General features: G+C 32.2%; 2 protein-coding genes and 1 pseudogene across 2 annotated transcripts; 1 reads left to right on the forward strand and 2 right to left on the reverse strand.

The window, feature by feature from the left end:
* Positions 1-1834: 1834 nt before the first annotated feature.
* On the reverse strand, positions 1835-3399 carry LOC123225611 (annotated as a pseudogene).
* A 2997-nt stretch (positions 3400-6396) lies between these two features.
* On the forward strand, positions 6397-8554 carry LOC123225384. The gene is made up of 3 exons (XM_044649323.1): positions 6397-6790; positions 6873-7220; positions 7794-8554. The coding sequence occupies exons 1-3, from the start codon at positions 6455-6457 to the stop codon at positions 8289-8291; spliced, it is 1182 nt and encodes a 393-aa protein (XP_044505258.1). The 5' UTR covers positions 6397-6454; the 3' UTR covers positions 8292-8554.
* Positions 8555-13697: 5143 nt separating this feature from the next.
* LOC123225241 (myb family transcription factor IPN2-like) lies at positions 13698-15794 on the reverse strand. The gene is given in 7 exon segments (XM_044649153.1): positions 13698-14397; positions 14400-14564; positions 14645-14714; positions 14901-14967; positions 15089-15146; positions 15297-15373; positions 15478-15794. Coding segments are annotated over 7 exon segments (1101 nt in total). The 5' UTR covers positions 15647-15794; the 3' UTR covers positions 13698-13902.
* Between the last annotated feature and the right edge of the window lie 2024 nt (positions 15795-17818).

Genomic DNA, 17818 nt, shown 5'->3' on the forward strand with positions numbered 1-17818 from the left:
ACTGGCTAATTACCTGTGTTGAAGAAGCTATTAATAGTTGCCTTGGCAATCGAAGACATGCGATAGATGTACCAATCATTCAATTCATACGGTTACTTGTTTATCGTATCTATGTTTTAATTATATATATATTCTTGATAAACCCATTTTAGGGTAATAGGTAGAGTGGACCAATTCCTAATCTTCTGTTAATTATCTCCTCTAATTCTCTCTTAACACTATAATTAAATATTAATTACAATCCTATTATTGTCCATGGTGATCGTTTATCTCTCACATCATCAGACTGCCCATTGATGTTATACACATGATGGACTTCTTCATGAAGGCGATGTTCCCATTGATTCCTCACTTGTAATTTACGCTCATATTAACTAAATTCTATATTGAAGAGCTATCAAATTTTCATTAAGAGACTCGTATGTATTATTTATTATAGCCTCTAAATTATCCAATTGAATGTTTTCTTGTACAATAGATCAGACAGTTTCTCAAGCAAAAAGACTAAATATGCCATTAAAGCTTCTTGCTCTCTTAATCATCTTAATTAAGCTGAATTAATTTCAATTTCTTGATGCAAATAATCTACAAGTGATGTAATGGATGTGATATATATATTTAAAGCTTGAAGAAGAAAATATATATGGGCTAGTTAGAGAAAATAAGATTAAAAAATTCAAGTTAATTTGAGGATAATTATGAGATACCAGTCAATGAAGTATTGAAGAGGATAATCAAGTTTACACTTCAAAAATTAACTTCATACTAATCCTTATTTTAATGCTAAATAGTGGAAATTAATTGACTAATAAATTCAAAATTAACATTGACCGATGCCTATACACTAACTATTATGTCAGCTTTTCTTGGCCTTTCCATTGTTTATAAACTTACTAAGATGTTATTAATTAAGTCTTTTTATAATATTAAAATTTAATACTGTAATCTCATCTCAAATATAAGGTATGAGATTTCAATCAGTATAAAGTTTATATAGCTTTAAGTTTTTCAATCTCAAGAATGTTATCGAGGAAAGGGTCCTGGAAACTGGTAGCATATATGTTTAAGAACATGATTGAGGGCATATAACATTTAATATTAGTTTTTCAAGAAAATCAATAACTTATGAGCTTCATTCTATTATTCGTAAAGAGAATGATTGGCTTTAAAAGGGCTGAACTGAGGAGTTAAATATATTTTGAGGCCCATTGGTTTATGAGTTTCAGATTTCTAACTAAAGCCTATGGTAATCCAGTTCTATGCCGAAAGCAGCACTGCAGGAACCATAACCATCAATATCCTTTGTAAAGCCCATTTTCTCTTTAACTGCAACTTAATAAACTTCTGTGCTTCTCCAAAAGGCATGTTGATGCAAGTTACCGCCAGGGCCTCAGCTTCATGTCCATTTATGAATAGTCATTTAGTAGATTCATTAACAAAACTAAAGATATATACAAATACAGCTACCTTCTGTCTAATGATTTTTAATTTTCAAAGATATATATAATTGCTATTTTTACAATTTCTTACTTTTTTCTCTCTCTTTTCTTCAAGCATTTACTTATATTGACAAAACTAATGAATGCTTTGATTACAGGGAAAATAATGCAGAGCAAGAAAACAAGTCCATGACAAGCTTGCTCGAGCTTGTATCGTTGTTTTGCTTGGCTCAAACCTGCTCGTTTGGCCAACGTCACTACATCGGAGCTCACCTTGCTGGCGATCCTTCTTCTTTTGTTTAACAATTCGAACAAGCTGAGTTCCAGCAGCCCTTGGTCACAAATTCAACGGCCGCTGACTAAAATTTAAGATATGATTTCACTCCCTTCAATGATCAGGTTACATGGATAGAGTTGCCATCTAAACGTTCTTGTTCATCCAAGGTTTCACAAAGAGGCACACCTTTTGTCTCAGGCAAGCAAGCCAGGAATCCACCACTACACAGTACAAATAACCCAAACGCTCCAAACGAGACCAACCCATTTTGCCTCCCAGCTGAAATTAGCATTGGACTAAAAGCAGCACCAAAACTGACTGCCTGTCTCACCATTGATGCAGAAGAGTTTCTTACGGACGTGGGAAACAGCTCAGTGACATAAATCAGTAACACATTGAAAGCTACACAGACGGTAAAGAATGAAGCAAGCTCCGGACCAAATTGTAAGACCTTCTGTCCATTGCCAATTATGCCACAAATTATGCTGCATATCCCACTTACTATACAAAATGCTAGCATTGAACTTGTCCTTTTCCATTTTTCAATAACAAAAAAGGATAGAAAATATGCAGGTATTTCTAACAACGCATTGAAAGTAAGACTCAGTATATATTTGAATCTAAATTTCCAACGCCTAACAGCAGGCCATAGTAAGCCAATCCTATGCCAAAAGCAGCACCCATAGCCAACAATAACCTCCGTAAAGCCCATTTTCTATTGAACATCTCCTTCATGAATGAATAAAGATGGAACTTCTGTACTTCTTCTTGAAGTGGGATATTGGACAAACTCAGGTTTAAGCTATCAAAATTAACTGACGATGATGATGAAGCAAGTTTTCTTAGTACTGCCAAAGCTTCAGCCTTATATCCATGGATGAGAAGCCATCTTGGCGATTCACTAAGAAAAGGAAAGACTGCTATGCAGTACAAGATTCCCGGAACTGAAGTCCAAACATAAAGGGTTTTCCAAGAAGAATTTCTATTTATGTAAGCAAGAGCTGGCAACGTCAATGTTCCAAGAGAAAAACTGAAAAATCCAATAATTCCTGCTTGGCCTCGCCATCTTTTTCCCACCTTCTCCATTAACAAAACAAGAGTTGTTGTGACTATTGAAGCTCGAAAAAACCCGCACACAAATCTGAAACTTGAGTATATCCAAATATCGGTGGAGAAAATGGTTGTAAAAGCAGTAATAGACATAGCAAAACATGAAAGGAGAAGCAGTTTCTTACGACCAAGAGATGAGTCACCATGTGTAGAGAGAACAAATCCACCCAACAGGCAACCCACTAAGAAGCACGAAGAAGGCAAGCCAATGAGAATTGAAGAAGCACATTCCAGGCTCCATGCTGATATGATTGTCTTGTGAGAAGGGCCATCCCAAGCCCATGAGCTCTTGGAGAGATTACAGATATTGGAGCTTGAGTTACAGGTGGAACTATTTGTGCAATGCCATGTTGGCTCAGCATCTGTGTAGACGCTAAGGAATGTTTGTTGAGCATCAAAGATTAATAGAAGTGATACAAGAAGAACTTGTATCAACTGGCTGCATCCAAAACCTCCCAAACTTTGTTCAATCATGTCATCCAGGGGAGAAAATTGTGAGATCGGGTCAAGACTCAAAGTTGATTCATCATCGGTTGACTTGGTTTCAGAGAGAAGAGGTGATGATTTCTCCATTTGTCACACCGAACTTGAAAAAATAATAGATGAAGAAGAAAAAACAAAGAATTTCAAATGCATGTAAGTAAACAAAAATCAAAGCAAAGTAAAACATATAAGAGAAAGATGAAACTTTTATCTATTTTTTTTGTCTTTTACAAGAATATAATTATTTAAAGAACTTTTAAAAAATATTTCTTTCAAATCGAAACTTAAAAAGTGAAGAGTTTTTAATTTGTTATGTAAGAGAAAGTAAAGTATAAGAATGTTTATGTTAATTCAGAATGAACTAAAAAGTATTTTATATAATGGTTGTTTATTTTGTAATTTTAAAACTCTTTTTTAATCTAACAAATTTATAATTTAAAGCTTATCATATATGTATATCAAATATACACCTTCATCACTCTAATTTCACCTTTCTAATATCTAAATATTTAAAATATAATTTTTATATTTATATAATTTTTATTATCTTTTATAAGATGTTATTTGCCTTCAAATAATTAATTATCTCTCTTAAAAGTTTATTTTATTATTATGACCCTTTAAATTTATCATGGTGTAATTAAAAATTGTAATATTATTTTTATTTATAATAATAATAATAAAATTATATATATTTAATTTTTTATAAGATAAAAGATATTCAATATATTATTTAAATATTCGAAATAGTATATACAAAACATTGCCCGTGGCGGCGTTAGAGCCTTCAATTGTCTTCCAAACAAAAGCATTGGAAGCCACGCCTCAAGCGTCATTAATCAAGGAATAGAAGCAGGCAGCTTAGCTCGAAAGATCGCCCATACTATTAGTGTGCAGTGCCATCACTTGCATGAGCCCCATCCGACCCCCAACCAAGCTGCCTGCCGGCCCTCCAGTACCTTTACCACTACTTCGCTATATTGGGACCAACTGCCGGCCCACATCATCTTGGGTCCCAACTCCCACTCCATCTCTCTCTTCAATTATTATTTTTAATTGGTAGCTTATTAGTTAATCAATCAATTAAACATATGGACAAGATAGAGACAAGGTTTATCGTATGTGACGTAACAATGGGACCACATTGAGAAATGTTTTACTGGGAGCAAGGCAAGAATTAAACATCAAACTAAGATTCTAATGTTCATTAGTACTTATGATTCCCATGTTGATATATGATTTAATAATGTAGATTTAATTTCATTTTAATTACAAGTTCAAATAAGATAGAATATATTGCGGTATATAGACTTAGATGATGCCTCATATCACAGTAACATATAACTAGACATGTTACTATATTTTAACTATTAAATTATAACTTAAATAAAACATATTATATATATATATATATAATTTTTAGTATTTAATTAAGTTTTTAAATGATGAATAATTATATTATTAGATATTATTTTAATTTCAATTTAAAATTATTTAATTATATAATAATTATTTAAACACTCAATTTACATATATAATTGTATTGAATCTAAAATTGTTATTAATGATAGTTACACATAAATATCATCATACGACAAATCAACTTTATATCACAATACAATGGTTTAAATAGAACCGTAACATCAATTTTGTATTTACATAGCCCCTTTATCACAGGGTACTTTATATTATTTTATAAAATAATCATTAACGCGTTTCATCATTACGAAAAAAGTAATCAACTCTCATATTATGAAATAAGGATTAGGTTTGCACATGTAACGATTTCCTGTCCTAACATTGAATTTAATCTTAGGCAAGTCCAAACAAAGTTAATTCAAGATCAATTGAGATTGATAAATTGTGGTTCAAATTCAATTTGTTCTGTCGGAACTTAAGCTAAATAAAATCTAGCCTAATCTTCTCACACAGATTGCTTATTAAATAAAGATTCGATTTTTTTTTTTTTTTTTATAACTAGTAATGATTAAGATAGCATGTGGGATGGTATTATGTTTCAAGATAGTTAGGTTGAAAGACTTGTTCTCATTAAGGTATAGTTAAATCTTAAAGTCTCAAATTTTAATTTTTAAAAACTTAAACATCTATTTATGAGTCAATTTTCGTTTAAATTCTTACTTAGGGTTACATTTACTAAAAAAAGTTTAAAAATTAAAATTTTATCATTTTTTTTTTTCAAATTTAAAAATTTTACAATTTTTCTACATATCTAAATTTGAAAATTCAATATTTCCTTATAGGGATTTGAAACTATCTCTTCCTGCTGATCAAACCCTATCACACCAACAAATTAATTTTCTCTGATGAAAACGAAATCAATCATCGAGGTCTTAGACAGTCATGTCATCTTCGTCTAAAACCTCCGACAATCATCTTTGTCTTGGACGAAGATGAAATCACCTTCCTCCAAGATGAGGACACTCTAATGAAGACAATTTCGTCTTATTAAGAGGAAATTGGTTTCACCGATGGGTGGAATTTGATCAGTAGGAGAGATTAGCCAAGAGAGACAACAATGCAATTAAAAACCACGAACTTTGTTGTCTCTGACAACAGCTTCAAAACCCTAGGGGAGAAATTGTTATTTTTTAAATTGAACCGAGAAAATATTATAAAATTTTAGCTTTTTAAATTTTTTTATTGAATTACGATTTTATCTCTAACTCTAACTAAAATTTTAAATAAAAATTGATTCATAAGTAAGTGTTTAAGTGTTTACGTTTTAAAAAATTAAAGAGTATGGATTTAGGATTACACCTAATCTTGGGTGAATCAAGTCTTTTGGCTAGAAAGTTAAAGCTAAGAAGGATGGTAAATTAAGAGGGAGCGAATGGAGAGGAGAATAGGCACAAATATAAGACGACAAGAGAGAGGAGTCTAAAGAGAAAAAGAAGAATAAAGTGCAATGGACAGGCCAACATGCGAGTCTCTATAATATAACCATTTCTGCCGTTGAATAGATAAGATGTCTCTTTTGTCTTCTCTCTCTCTTCCTCTTCTACAACTAACTAAGAAGTTAGCATAACTCTTACTCTTTCTTTTCCCTTCTTCAGACTCGTATTATCCACCTTTCTCTTTTTTTCCATCGTCAACATCTGCCTTCAATTGTTAACATTCGTTAATTATGGGTACAAGAGCTCGAAGGAAGCAGCAGCAAAGATGGTGCACACAAACTCTTACGCCATTGTTGGAAGGTCCTGATCCTGAAATGCAAGAAGAAGCTAACAAGAAAGAGAGCTCTTGGGAAATTATTCGCGAATGGTTTCGCATGCAGAAAGGCATTTCATCAGCCAACAACAACAATAATAATAATGTTGGTTCTATGTCATTAGATAATACAAATATTCCTCCTAAACTCCAAGATTTAAGGCTTTTGCTCGGCGTCTTGGGTTGTCCTTTAGCTCCTATTCCTCTTGTGAATCACCCAACTCATCACATTCATATCAAGGACATCCCCATAGTGAGCTTACAAGTTATAATTAATTTTGGTTAATTGCTCCCTTTTTTTTTCTGGCTTTGTTAATTCGGTGCCTCTTTTACAGGAAACTTCGAGTGCACATTACATCATACAGCAATATTTGGCAGCAACGGGATGCTTAAAGCAACAAAAAAGTGCAAAAAACATGTATGCAACAGGAACAGTGAAGATGATTTGTTGTGGAACAGAGATTTCTTCAGGAAAAAATGTGAAAAGCTTGGGAACAAAAAGTGGAGAAAGTGGGTGCTTCGTTCTTTGGCAAATGTTACCAGGCATGTGGTCTCTTGAGTTAGTCGTAGGAGGCAACAAAGTCATCGCCGGTAGCGACGCCAAAACTGTCTGGCGACACACCTCTTGGCTTGGCACTCATGCAGCCAAAGGCCCCCAACGCCCCCTACGTCGCATAATCCAGGTACCATGAGCAACTAAATCTTTAATCTATCTCGAGTTATATCACATTATGATCATGTGGTAGCTGCCAAATTTGATTGAAACTTGAAGCAAGTAAAGGTATAATCTGTGTTATTACAATAAAGAAGCAAAGGGCGGCCCAAATATGAATTATTCAAATAACTTTAGTGCGAAACAAAGATTGAGATATGAACAAATTCACAACCACAATCCCAAGAAATTGCTGACAATGATAGAGAAACTGTCCCATGCTTTACCCAACACAAATACATTTCTTTTTTGTACACTACTGCAACTCATGAATCAGAGTCAGTCACTCATTCACTGTGTTAGATTAATTTCATTCCACGTGATTATCTTTCTGATGTCATCTTTGATCACATTCATACAGTCTTACATATGTACTTCTTGGGATTGCCGCTTATACTTTGAATATTGCTTTTTTTTTCTTTTCACTTTAGTGTTGGATTTCTTGCATTATTGCCTTAACTTTTCTTGGCTTTTCTCCTGATCCCTATCTTATAACTTTAGTTAATTTGAAGTTTCCCATTTCTTTTCAATCAATAATGTTCAGGGGCTGGATCCAAAGACCACAGCTAGCTTATTTGCAAAAGCACAATGCATGGGGGAGAAAAGAATAGGAGATGATGAATGTTTTGTATTGAAAGTGGCAGCAGATCGTGAAGCCGTTGTAGAAAGAAATGAAGGACCAGCGGAGGTGATTAGGCATGTCTTATATGGATATTTTTGCCAAAAGAGTGGCTTGTTAATATACCTTGAAGACTCCCATCTCACTAGAGTTCACACTCCTAACAACGGCGACACTGTCTACTGGGAGACCACAATTGGCAGTAGCATTGGCAGTTATCGAGACGTCGACGGTGTACTGATGGCCCATCAAGGGCGGTCTATCGCGACGGTGTTCAGATTCGGAGAGTTGTCGATGCAACATTATAGAACAAGAATGGAGGAAATTTGGAGAATTGATGATATTGTGTTCAATGTGCCAGGGCTTTCTATGGACCATTTCATACCACCTGCTGATATCCTTGATAATGAAAATTCCCCATGATTATTGATTAACTTTATATTGTAATTAACATTAATTAACTTGTAATATTTTGGTTTTTTGGGTTCTAATTTCAAATTTATTGGAGGGTTTATGGTGTATTGACATGTTTCTAGTGTAATAAGTAATTGGTTTAAAATTAGATGTATTGTGTTTGATTTGAACTCCAACCTGTCGGGCTAGTAATATCTTGACTCAAGCTCCTGCTCCAGACATAAATGGACAGTGAAAGCTCAAGTCAATAAATTTCTTTTTAAACCTCTTAATTTTTAAATAACTTTCTATATTACAAAACTTAAGATTTATAATTACAATATTTAAAATTATTAAAAATTTATTTACATTTTACTTACTTTAAGTAAGTCATGCACTGACAAACTCACCTAATCAATTAATATTAAATTCGAGTTCAATTCAAAAGTTAAACTCAAACAACTTGAACCCAATTCTGAGTTATTGGCAACCCTTTTCACAATCATTCTAAGAGAATGGCCTCTGGGCTTGGCTATGAATATAATAGATTTATCATCTTTTTACAAAATCAGTATTTGTCTCACCAAATTTCTAATGAAAGCAAATTGTTCCATTTACGTTTCGATGTCTTTGTACAGGGTTTGATGACCCCATTTTTCTATGATTCGGAAATCCCTTATACTTGTTTTACGAGCCTAAATTCAAAATTAAAACTTTATAATCACAGCAAAATGATCAACAAAGCAATAACAATAAATTATGTAGATACTTAAAGAAGGTGCTCAAATTCCCTATAAGTCAGTTTGAGTTCAGATTGTAGGTTAAGTAATTTTATCTCCTCAAGCTTGAACTTAACTCGTGATCAGTGTCAATGTTAAAGTTCACCTCACCAGTAATTCTTTTGTTTTTTCTTTTTTGACAATTTGTATTCTCTAGTATTACTATTTATCTTCTAAAGTAATATCATTTATCTTCTCTAAAATTATTATTCACCATATTGAACTAGTTAAGTTTAAGATAACTCTTATTTAAGTTTAATTCAATTTGAATCTACCCTTAATTATTAGTTATTATATCATCAATCCCTCTAAATTCCATTGTTTTACCTCAATTCACTTATCAATTCGAATATTTGCGTGAACTTTCAATTGGCCTACAAAAATAATTTGTCTTCTATTATATTCAAAGAATGGGATAATCTTAGACGCATCTCACTTTTCAGATCTTCACTTAAAAACTTATCATAAGTGGGTTATTTTTCAAAATCATTCAATTTTAGTGATAGGTATTAATTACTATTTTATTAATCATTTACACCAAGGCTGGATTTGAACTTGTCCAAGTCCAAACAAGACTCATTTTCACAAAAGTTAATTTTAGATCAAACGAACCAAGATTTGAACTCAACTTTAAAACAATTTTATTTTAAAATCGATCCGAGTTAGTTCAAACTCAAATGATCGAATCTGCTTAAACTTGATTCGTTTGATTGAAACTTGAATTCAAATTCAAGTAATTTGGGTCTAACATAACCCTAATTTTAGCAAAATATTTTAGATGTCCATCACCATGAGTAACATCAATACCTAGAACTTTGTATTCTATATCAAAGGGCTCTGATTTTTATTTATTTTTTAAATATATGTAATTGGCGACGAGAGACTTCCCATTACCGCAGCCAAATCCCGTTTCTTGTTAGTCGCTGAATTCTGCATTCCAGTTTGTAGGCCAGTAATCAGATTATGAGGCCCATTACAAATGAGCACAATTTAGAAGTTGTCGGCCCATTTATTTAACTGACTGAAGCCCGTCAGTATAGATCCTGTGTTGGATTTGAATGTGCGTGAATGGCCCATCAAAATTACTAGTTTATTTAGAGTTGGCTCTCCACAATTAGGTGAAAAAGATATATAAATAAAATAAGTAAAAATATATGATGTAATTGCATTAAACACGTGTGTCCAAATGATTGAAGCACCTATTCCATCTAAATATTCTTCCCAAGAATAGTGATAATTAAATCTTATAAAGAGTGGATCAAATTCGATTTGAATTTAAAAATATTTGTTTGAAATCGAATTTACTTTCTTGACTGATGAACAATATTATTGGGTAAGAAAAAGAATAATAGGAAAAGAAGAAAAAAATCATCAGGGAAGAAGAAACAAAAGAATTGTCAATAAAGTAAACTTTAATATGATAACATTAATGAGACGAAAGAGTTTAATCTGAATCAAACAACGATCTAAGTTTGATTGACTTGAATTGAATCCACTCCTAGCCAAAGAAAAATAATATATATCACACATGTCACATTTACTTGACAACATTTATATTAAGTAAATCGACTACAATAATAATTATAACTTTTTTTAAAATTTATGTGTATATAAAAATCATGTTAGTTTATTATAGTGTTGGGCACTTGGTTACCTTCAATCAAATCATTGGTTTGTCTTGTGTATATATATGACATGATAAATAGATCATCAAGTGTGCAATTCAAAGGAAATCAAAAGGGATGATTGATGGAAAATGGTAAGAAAGACAATGTAGGTAGATAGAGCTAGCTTTGTTTGCCTATCACTTCTTTCATGCATCTTTTCCTTTTTTCTTTTTTTTCTTTAATAACAGAGAGAGCTAGGAAACAAGTTTCAAACAAATACAATAAACTGGGAAGCATGTTACAGTATAACACTCTGATCTAGACCAATTTTCTAATTGTCTATCCAGAGAAAGTGAAAGCTGGAGAGAGAAGAAACTAGTGGGGATGAGATGTAGACAAAAGAAGCTTCTTCAGTGTACTTTGTTTAGAATAAAAAGAGAACCCAAAGCTACAACCATACATGCAGAATGCAGTATCCGAGGAACGCAAATGATTTACTTATTACAACTCAATGCGATTCAATGAAGCCATAATTTACAATGTAAATGAAAATGGATGCATATAGGATTTAAAGGTAAGAGGGGTTTGTAACTTTATGAACATAAAGATAGAAGCTTCCTCGATTTGTGCACTCGTGGGAGTGCGTTGTATTCTTCCTCCCCTTTAGGCTTTAATTATTAACTTTTTTTTCTTTTCTTTGCTTCTTGCTCTCTCTTTGTGAGTGTGTGCTTGTGGAGAGAGATGGAGCTTTCTTGACAACTAGCAGTCATATATTTTTCTCTGCAACCAATAAAGTTAGTGGCACCGTCATCTTTTCTAGCTCCATCAGAAAGAAAAATTAATCTTCTGCAGACTGCATGGATCTCATCTTAGACTTGGACTAATATAATTTAATTACCAATCTTAAGAGAGAGAGAGAGGGGCGACAGATTTAGTTCGTTTACATTTTTTTATATAATAACATTTAATTCCAAGGACCTATAAATCAACCAAATAATTCCATTGGATTGCTTTGCAATGTTTAATTAATAAGGATTTAATTCTGAATGAATTGATGATTTACGAAACATTATTATTCCAGTATATGGATAGTAAATTAGGAATGAAGTTTTAAGATAAATATTAGTACGGTAGATTTAAAAAAGATCTCACATTGAATATAGTTGAGAGTCTTGGGTTAGTACAAAATTCATTGTTTCCCTCTCCTGGGAGACACTTTTAAGAGCAAAACGATAAAGCCAACAAAAATTAAAATAGATAATACTTTCCAATTTCAAATGATTTACTATATGTAGATTGAGATAATATCAATAGTGATGTCATTTATAAGGATAATCTCAAGTGTTTTCATCAAGCGTATCCACTGAGAAGCGATGTTGAAGTTTTAGATACCTATATAGAACAAAATTGAGAGATCGTGGTTGTATTATGTCAAAAATTCATCATCAAACAAGAGTCAAAGGTCTTGGGCCATGAGATGTCATGAGGGCAAAATGAATAATACTTCACAACTTTAAATGATCTATTATGCACAATTCGAAGTAAAATTAATAATTACTAATAAGTGTGTATTAATATTAATGAGATTATATATTGATGAAAGGGAGGGATTTTTCCTGGCAACAAAAATGATGAGGCATAACCTAGATGTCTTCTTCATTTGATACTCAAAGAATATTGAGAACCTAAAGAAGAAAAAAGAAAGCATGAAAGAGTGATACTATCTGTCGGTTTTCAATAAAAAAAAATTCTGCTTTGTTCAAGTAAAAAGAGAGCTTCTATATCAATCTTCCTTGACAATTTATTAAGGTTGAGTGTTTGGGAATTAACCGGTAGCGAGCTTTCTGATCAATTACTTCCATGCATGTGTTCCCCGAAACCCTAAATTTTTTGCCTAGGTGGTGATTAATTATGAGATTTTTATTTATTTATTTATTATTTTTTCACCTTGTAGAGTCTTATTTTCCCAATAGTTTTGTCTCTGCAATGATAGAATATAACTAACTCCAAGCAACTAACCAAAAAGTTAAAGCATTTAAAAAGTTATTACATTATCAAGAGTAATATGACAAAATATGAAGACCCACGTCGATATTCTCATTGACAAGTCTCTACCATCATCAGCTCCACAAAACACTCAGATTTGCTGCATGTTTTTCTTTCTTTAATTTCTTTTCTTCTTCGATTTCTCTTTACTTTTTTCGTTTATTATTATTATTTGTCATACATACTAGGCCATCATTTCATGGTCTTCAAGCTTTTAGAGAAGAATGTATCCATATATATTTACATTATACGCATGTTTCATGTGTTTATCTGATGAAGATTTGCTAATTAGCATGCATGCCTTTTATCGGTTATTCTCTCTGGCGTCGGGCATTAGTGTTTCGGCAATAAGTAATACATGTGCAAATTAATTGTGGATACTAACAAATACAAATAAAAATACGTGTTATTATGTAGTTGAATAATTTAATTATTTACTTTATCATTAATTAAAATTATTTTATTATATGATAACATATTATTTTATTTGTATTCGTTAATACCTAATTGTTTATATTCAAAATATTATTAATAGTCAACTTCATTCATGAAAAAGTTAACTTACAATGCCGAGAGTATAATCAAATGATATGAAAAACAATTTTACAAATTCTCCTAGTAACATAAAATAACATTTATCAAATATAATTTATCTTGGAAAACAATATTTTGATCAATGCATGTCTTATCTATTAGTAGATTAATAATATTTCAAGTACAAACGGGTTGATATTGACGGGGTATAAGCAAATTGGCATATAATCATATAATTAAATAAGTTTAAATTAAAAATAAAACAAATAATTAAATCATCTAATCATATAATAATACATCAATTTGTTTAAACATATAAATATCATTGTTTATATATTTATATATAAATATACCACACAACATCAAGCAATTCCTTATCAATAAATTTATGTATTTATGATCATTAACTTGATTATATAGACCCATCAACATTTTTTCGAAGCATTTAATTGTATGAAGAAAGAGTAGAGTTTCATAAGTGACATGCATGGATCATAAATAAATAAAGTACAAATTTACTGTTTTACAGAATAGTTAATGTTTGCCATGACATGCATGGCATTTATATCATGGGGGATCCAGGAAGCCCTAACATAAATCACTAAACCCTAAACCTCATACTTAATTTGAACTTAAATTAATTAAGTCATGACTTACATACATCTACTTTGATACTCATCCATATGGCGAATTCCTTCCTTGTGACATACCACCATTATTCATCATAGGATTCATCCTTTCAGTCGAAATTTGGGTTCTTCTTGGTGATGGCCTTTCAAGCTTAGTTGTTGCTGGTGCTTCAAATTTCTTCTGATCAGTACTAATAGTATCTCCTGAGAGCACTGGCTTTGTTTCATACATGTCCGATATCGAATCAAGATCGGTTGATGGAGGTGCAATTTGAATCTGGTCACCTGCCTTGAAAGGATCATCTTGAGGTCCAAGACAAGTTGGTGTTGTTCCCAAATCTTGCAACCTGAGATCATCAGACCAAATCAAAGGACTCTTGCTGCTTCCACAATAAGGACTAGGCCTCTTCTTTCCAAGACAAAGATTATCATTATTTGGCATGAATCCATCAAGCGATGGCCTATCCATGTTGTGTTGCAAATCAAGCTGTTCACCGCCGTAAATGTTAAGGTCTTGAAATGGTGGAAAGTTGAGAGGGGACAAAATTCTTTCATTGTTCCCACGTCAGGAACTCCCTGATTTTGCATTCCTTTATAACCTCCTGCACCATTCATGTTTTCACCTGCTAGGGTTTGACAAGCTTTCTCCAAAATAGATTGCATATATTTCCCTTGAGCTTCAATTCGTAGTTGAAGGTGTCTCTGCACCTGCCCGTATAAAAAATATTATATGGAGAATCAGGAGAGAAAGAGTATATAAATTACATATCCTTTATAAATATTATTACCTCTAGCTGTTCTTGAAGTCTTCTGTGAACCTCCATTTGCATCCTAATCGCATCAACCATGTGTGAGTTACTGTAACGCACACATATTCCACAAGACAGAAGCAAGAATGGAAAGACAAACTTAGGTGATCAATGTGTTATTATATATATTTTGGAAAATACCTAATTTTCTAGAGGTTGAAAACTGATTATACAGAGGAATAAAATTAAAGAGATAGAGATCTTGAGGTTAATTAATTAATTAATTAGCACATACTCATTCATACTGCGGCTTATCATGGCAGATGAAGATGCAGTGTTTCGTTGAAGATCTAATGCCGAAGCTGCCACCAAAACCAACATCATAAAAAGAGAATTGTGAATTATATATTTAAAGGGAAAGAAAAGAAGAAGAAAAAAACCCTAGAAATCAAAGTGGGCTGTCTGTCTCTCTTAGACTCTTACCATCCTTTATGGAGTGATCATTGAATTCCTTGTGAGGTTGCTTTCCAAGCCTGAATTTCTAAAGCATAGAGAAGAAAACAATAATCAAAAGAAAAGAAAAGAAAAATTAAATCAAGCCAAGCACCTGCTATCGAAAACATCGCAAAAGTGCATGGTTTTACAAAAGCAAAAGACCGAAAGAAGCTAAGATTGTACGTCCAATTCAAACCTGAAGATGACTTTTTAGGTGGTAAAGCGTAAGCCCCTTCACACCCATAACTCTCATGATAGTTTTTGGTGTGGCTTCTGCAAAATTTTGATCAAAAAATGAAACAAATATGAGAATTGAAAGAATATATAATTAAGAAGAAGAGATGATGATGATGATTAATACGATAAGTAAATATTACTATCAGGGCCTCCAAGCTGAGTAACAGCATCAACAAAGCGTTCATGGAGCTCAACAGTCCAACGGAGACGAGGCTTGGGGTCAGTGGTAAGAACAAGGCCAGAGTCACCTTGAACACACATGGATCTGTCATGAGAATTCATAGTAGAGGGCTTCTTGTGTTGGAACATTCTCTCTCTCTCTTTCTCTCTCTCTCTCTTTCTCTCTCTCTCTCTTTCTCTCTCTAAGAAACACCGAGAGATTCAAGAACAAATGCGATATGCAAATAGGAAAGAATAGGGTGCGTTTTTGAAGGAGAGGGAATGGCCGCTTAAGGCTTTGCTAGAAAGCATATATTACAAGTTAATCTTCCAATCCATATATAAAAAAAAAAAAACTAAAAATCAAAATGATAAAGTGTACCTATTCTAATATAAACAGACCTTCTTTTTGCCAAAAGAGATTTATACTCGCTCTCCCTCTCTCTTCATAGTAACATGATGTACGTACAATAATATACTGACATATATACAATCAAAGTCTACATAATCACATTTGAAAGAGAGAATAGAGGATCTTTATGTGTCTATATGATAAGTGTACACATATAAATCTGTAATGTCGGTGTAAGTAGAGTATCGAGCTTTTGCTATCACCAAAAGAAAGCGTATATCTTTACAGTTTTATTCTACTTCCTCTACTTGCATGTGAAGTAGCTTTTTCATTATATATACATGGTAAATGTAATACCATCGACAAAATATAAAACAAATGTTAGGTATTAACATATATCCTCTGTCGCCTAGGGATAATAAAATAAAAATGATTAAATATTATATAAGCTTTTAAAATTGTATAAATGTATTTTGGATTGTAATTTTTCCTTTCTTAAAGAAGATAATAAAACAAAACTAATTAAATATCATATGAGCTCTGAAAATTAAATGTTAAGATATATTTTATATTGTAAATATAAAAAGTAAAACCAACGAACTATATGTTTAAAGTGGATAATATTTTGACAATACATCTTACAATAAGATACTGAATGGGTTGAAGACAATCATAATGTCTCATATGTGTTACACATTACCTTTCTTTAATGAAGCACTTCCCTTCCATATATAAACAAATGAAAAAACGTTGAACCAATTTTATGCATATAGTACAATTCCCTTTTTAGCTTATCATGAACTAATAACACTGAGAGTTGTGATAGTTAGAACACAATAAAGACTCTGCTTTGCTTTATTCATTACCAAGGAAAAAGGTTTCCGTCATGCTTTACTAGAAAAAAGAAAAAAAGAAATCCGTGATATATGATTTTCAGATTCTATATCAACAATTTACCTTATTAATAGGCATTAAAATCATCATCAACAAATTCATAATCAAGTTTATTATTATTGACTCTCGCTTTTCTGATTCCTAATTCTATTGTCACAATTTAATAGTATGTTTATATAGCTTGGATCGAATGCAATTCTAAAAATGACTTCAATAATAATCTTTTATATATTAGGTTACCACTTAGTCAAGTCAATGTTTACCCTCCTCAAGATATTACCTAATCACCTTATTTGCATCTAAATAATTATACATATGATTTCTATGGTAAACTAACTGAACAAGAAATTAATAAAGCAAACTTAAAGATTGAAGTTAATTAGAGAAGAATATAGATTATATGTTTTCAGTTTTGTTACAAGTGAGAAAGCACTAGAGAACAAGAAATATAAGAGGGATGGACCAATTAACTTTAGGGGTTGTGGTTGTTATGAATATGTATGTGAAGACGTGAATATCAATGGATGAGAACGAGTAATGTATGTGAAGCTTTTGATGACATATAGATATGGGGACCTCTTCTCTCTTTTAAAGCCACCTTGTTCTAAGCTTGTTGGGGCTTAACTTCTTCTAACTTTTGTGGAATTGAAGATTGTCCCATATGCATGCATGTATATGAATAAGGAACTTGCAAATTAACCACTAAATAAATTTACACTACTATTGGTCTTAGGATTAGATCTAATCCAATTCGGCTCAACTTAAAATGAATCAAATTCAAGATAAGGTAGTTATAGTTTTTTAAGTTTGAGTCAAGTCGTTGAGAAATCATCAACATATTTATTTTCACTGATGACTTTTTATCTTCTTCAACCACAATTTCTTTTTTCTAGCAATTCTTCTTCTTCGTCTCTGGTGATGTTTCTTCTTCTTCTTCTTCTTCAATGCTCTTCAACTACTTTTCTAACACCTTTATCATCAATTTGAGTTAGACTTTATGGATTCAAGTCAGCCCTTGTTCAAACCCAAATCATTTCGAATCCACCCTAAGTGGTCCAACACATGGTAAATTTGAA

Source organism: Mangifera indica, chromosome 9 (assembly GCF_011075055.1).
Source record: "Mangifera indica cultivar Alphonso chromosome 9, CATAS_Mindica_2.1, whole genome shotgun sequence".
Lineage (NCBI taxonomy): Eukaryota > Viridiplantae > Streptophyta > Magnoliopsida > Sapindales > Anacardiaceae > Mangifera > Mangifera indica.

Excerpts from the sequence above, each read along its gene's own strand:
- LOC123225384 (XM_044649323.1), top strand. The coding sequence starts at position 6,455 with ATGGGTACAAGAGCTCGAAGGAAGCAGCAGCAAAGATGGTGCACACAA. Across the intron at positions 6,791-6,872 it reads ATATCAAGGACATCCCCATA|GAAACTTCGAGTGCACATTA; the intron begins GTGAGCTTACAA and ends CCTCTTTTACAG. Across the intron at positions 7,221-7,793 it reads CCCTACGTCGCATAATCCAG|GGGCTGGATCCAAAGACCAC; the intron begins GTACCATGAGCA and ends AATAATGTTCAG.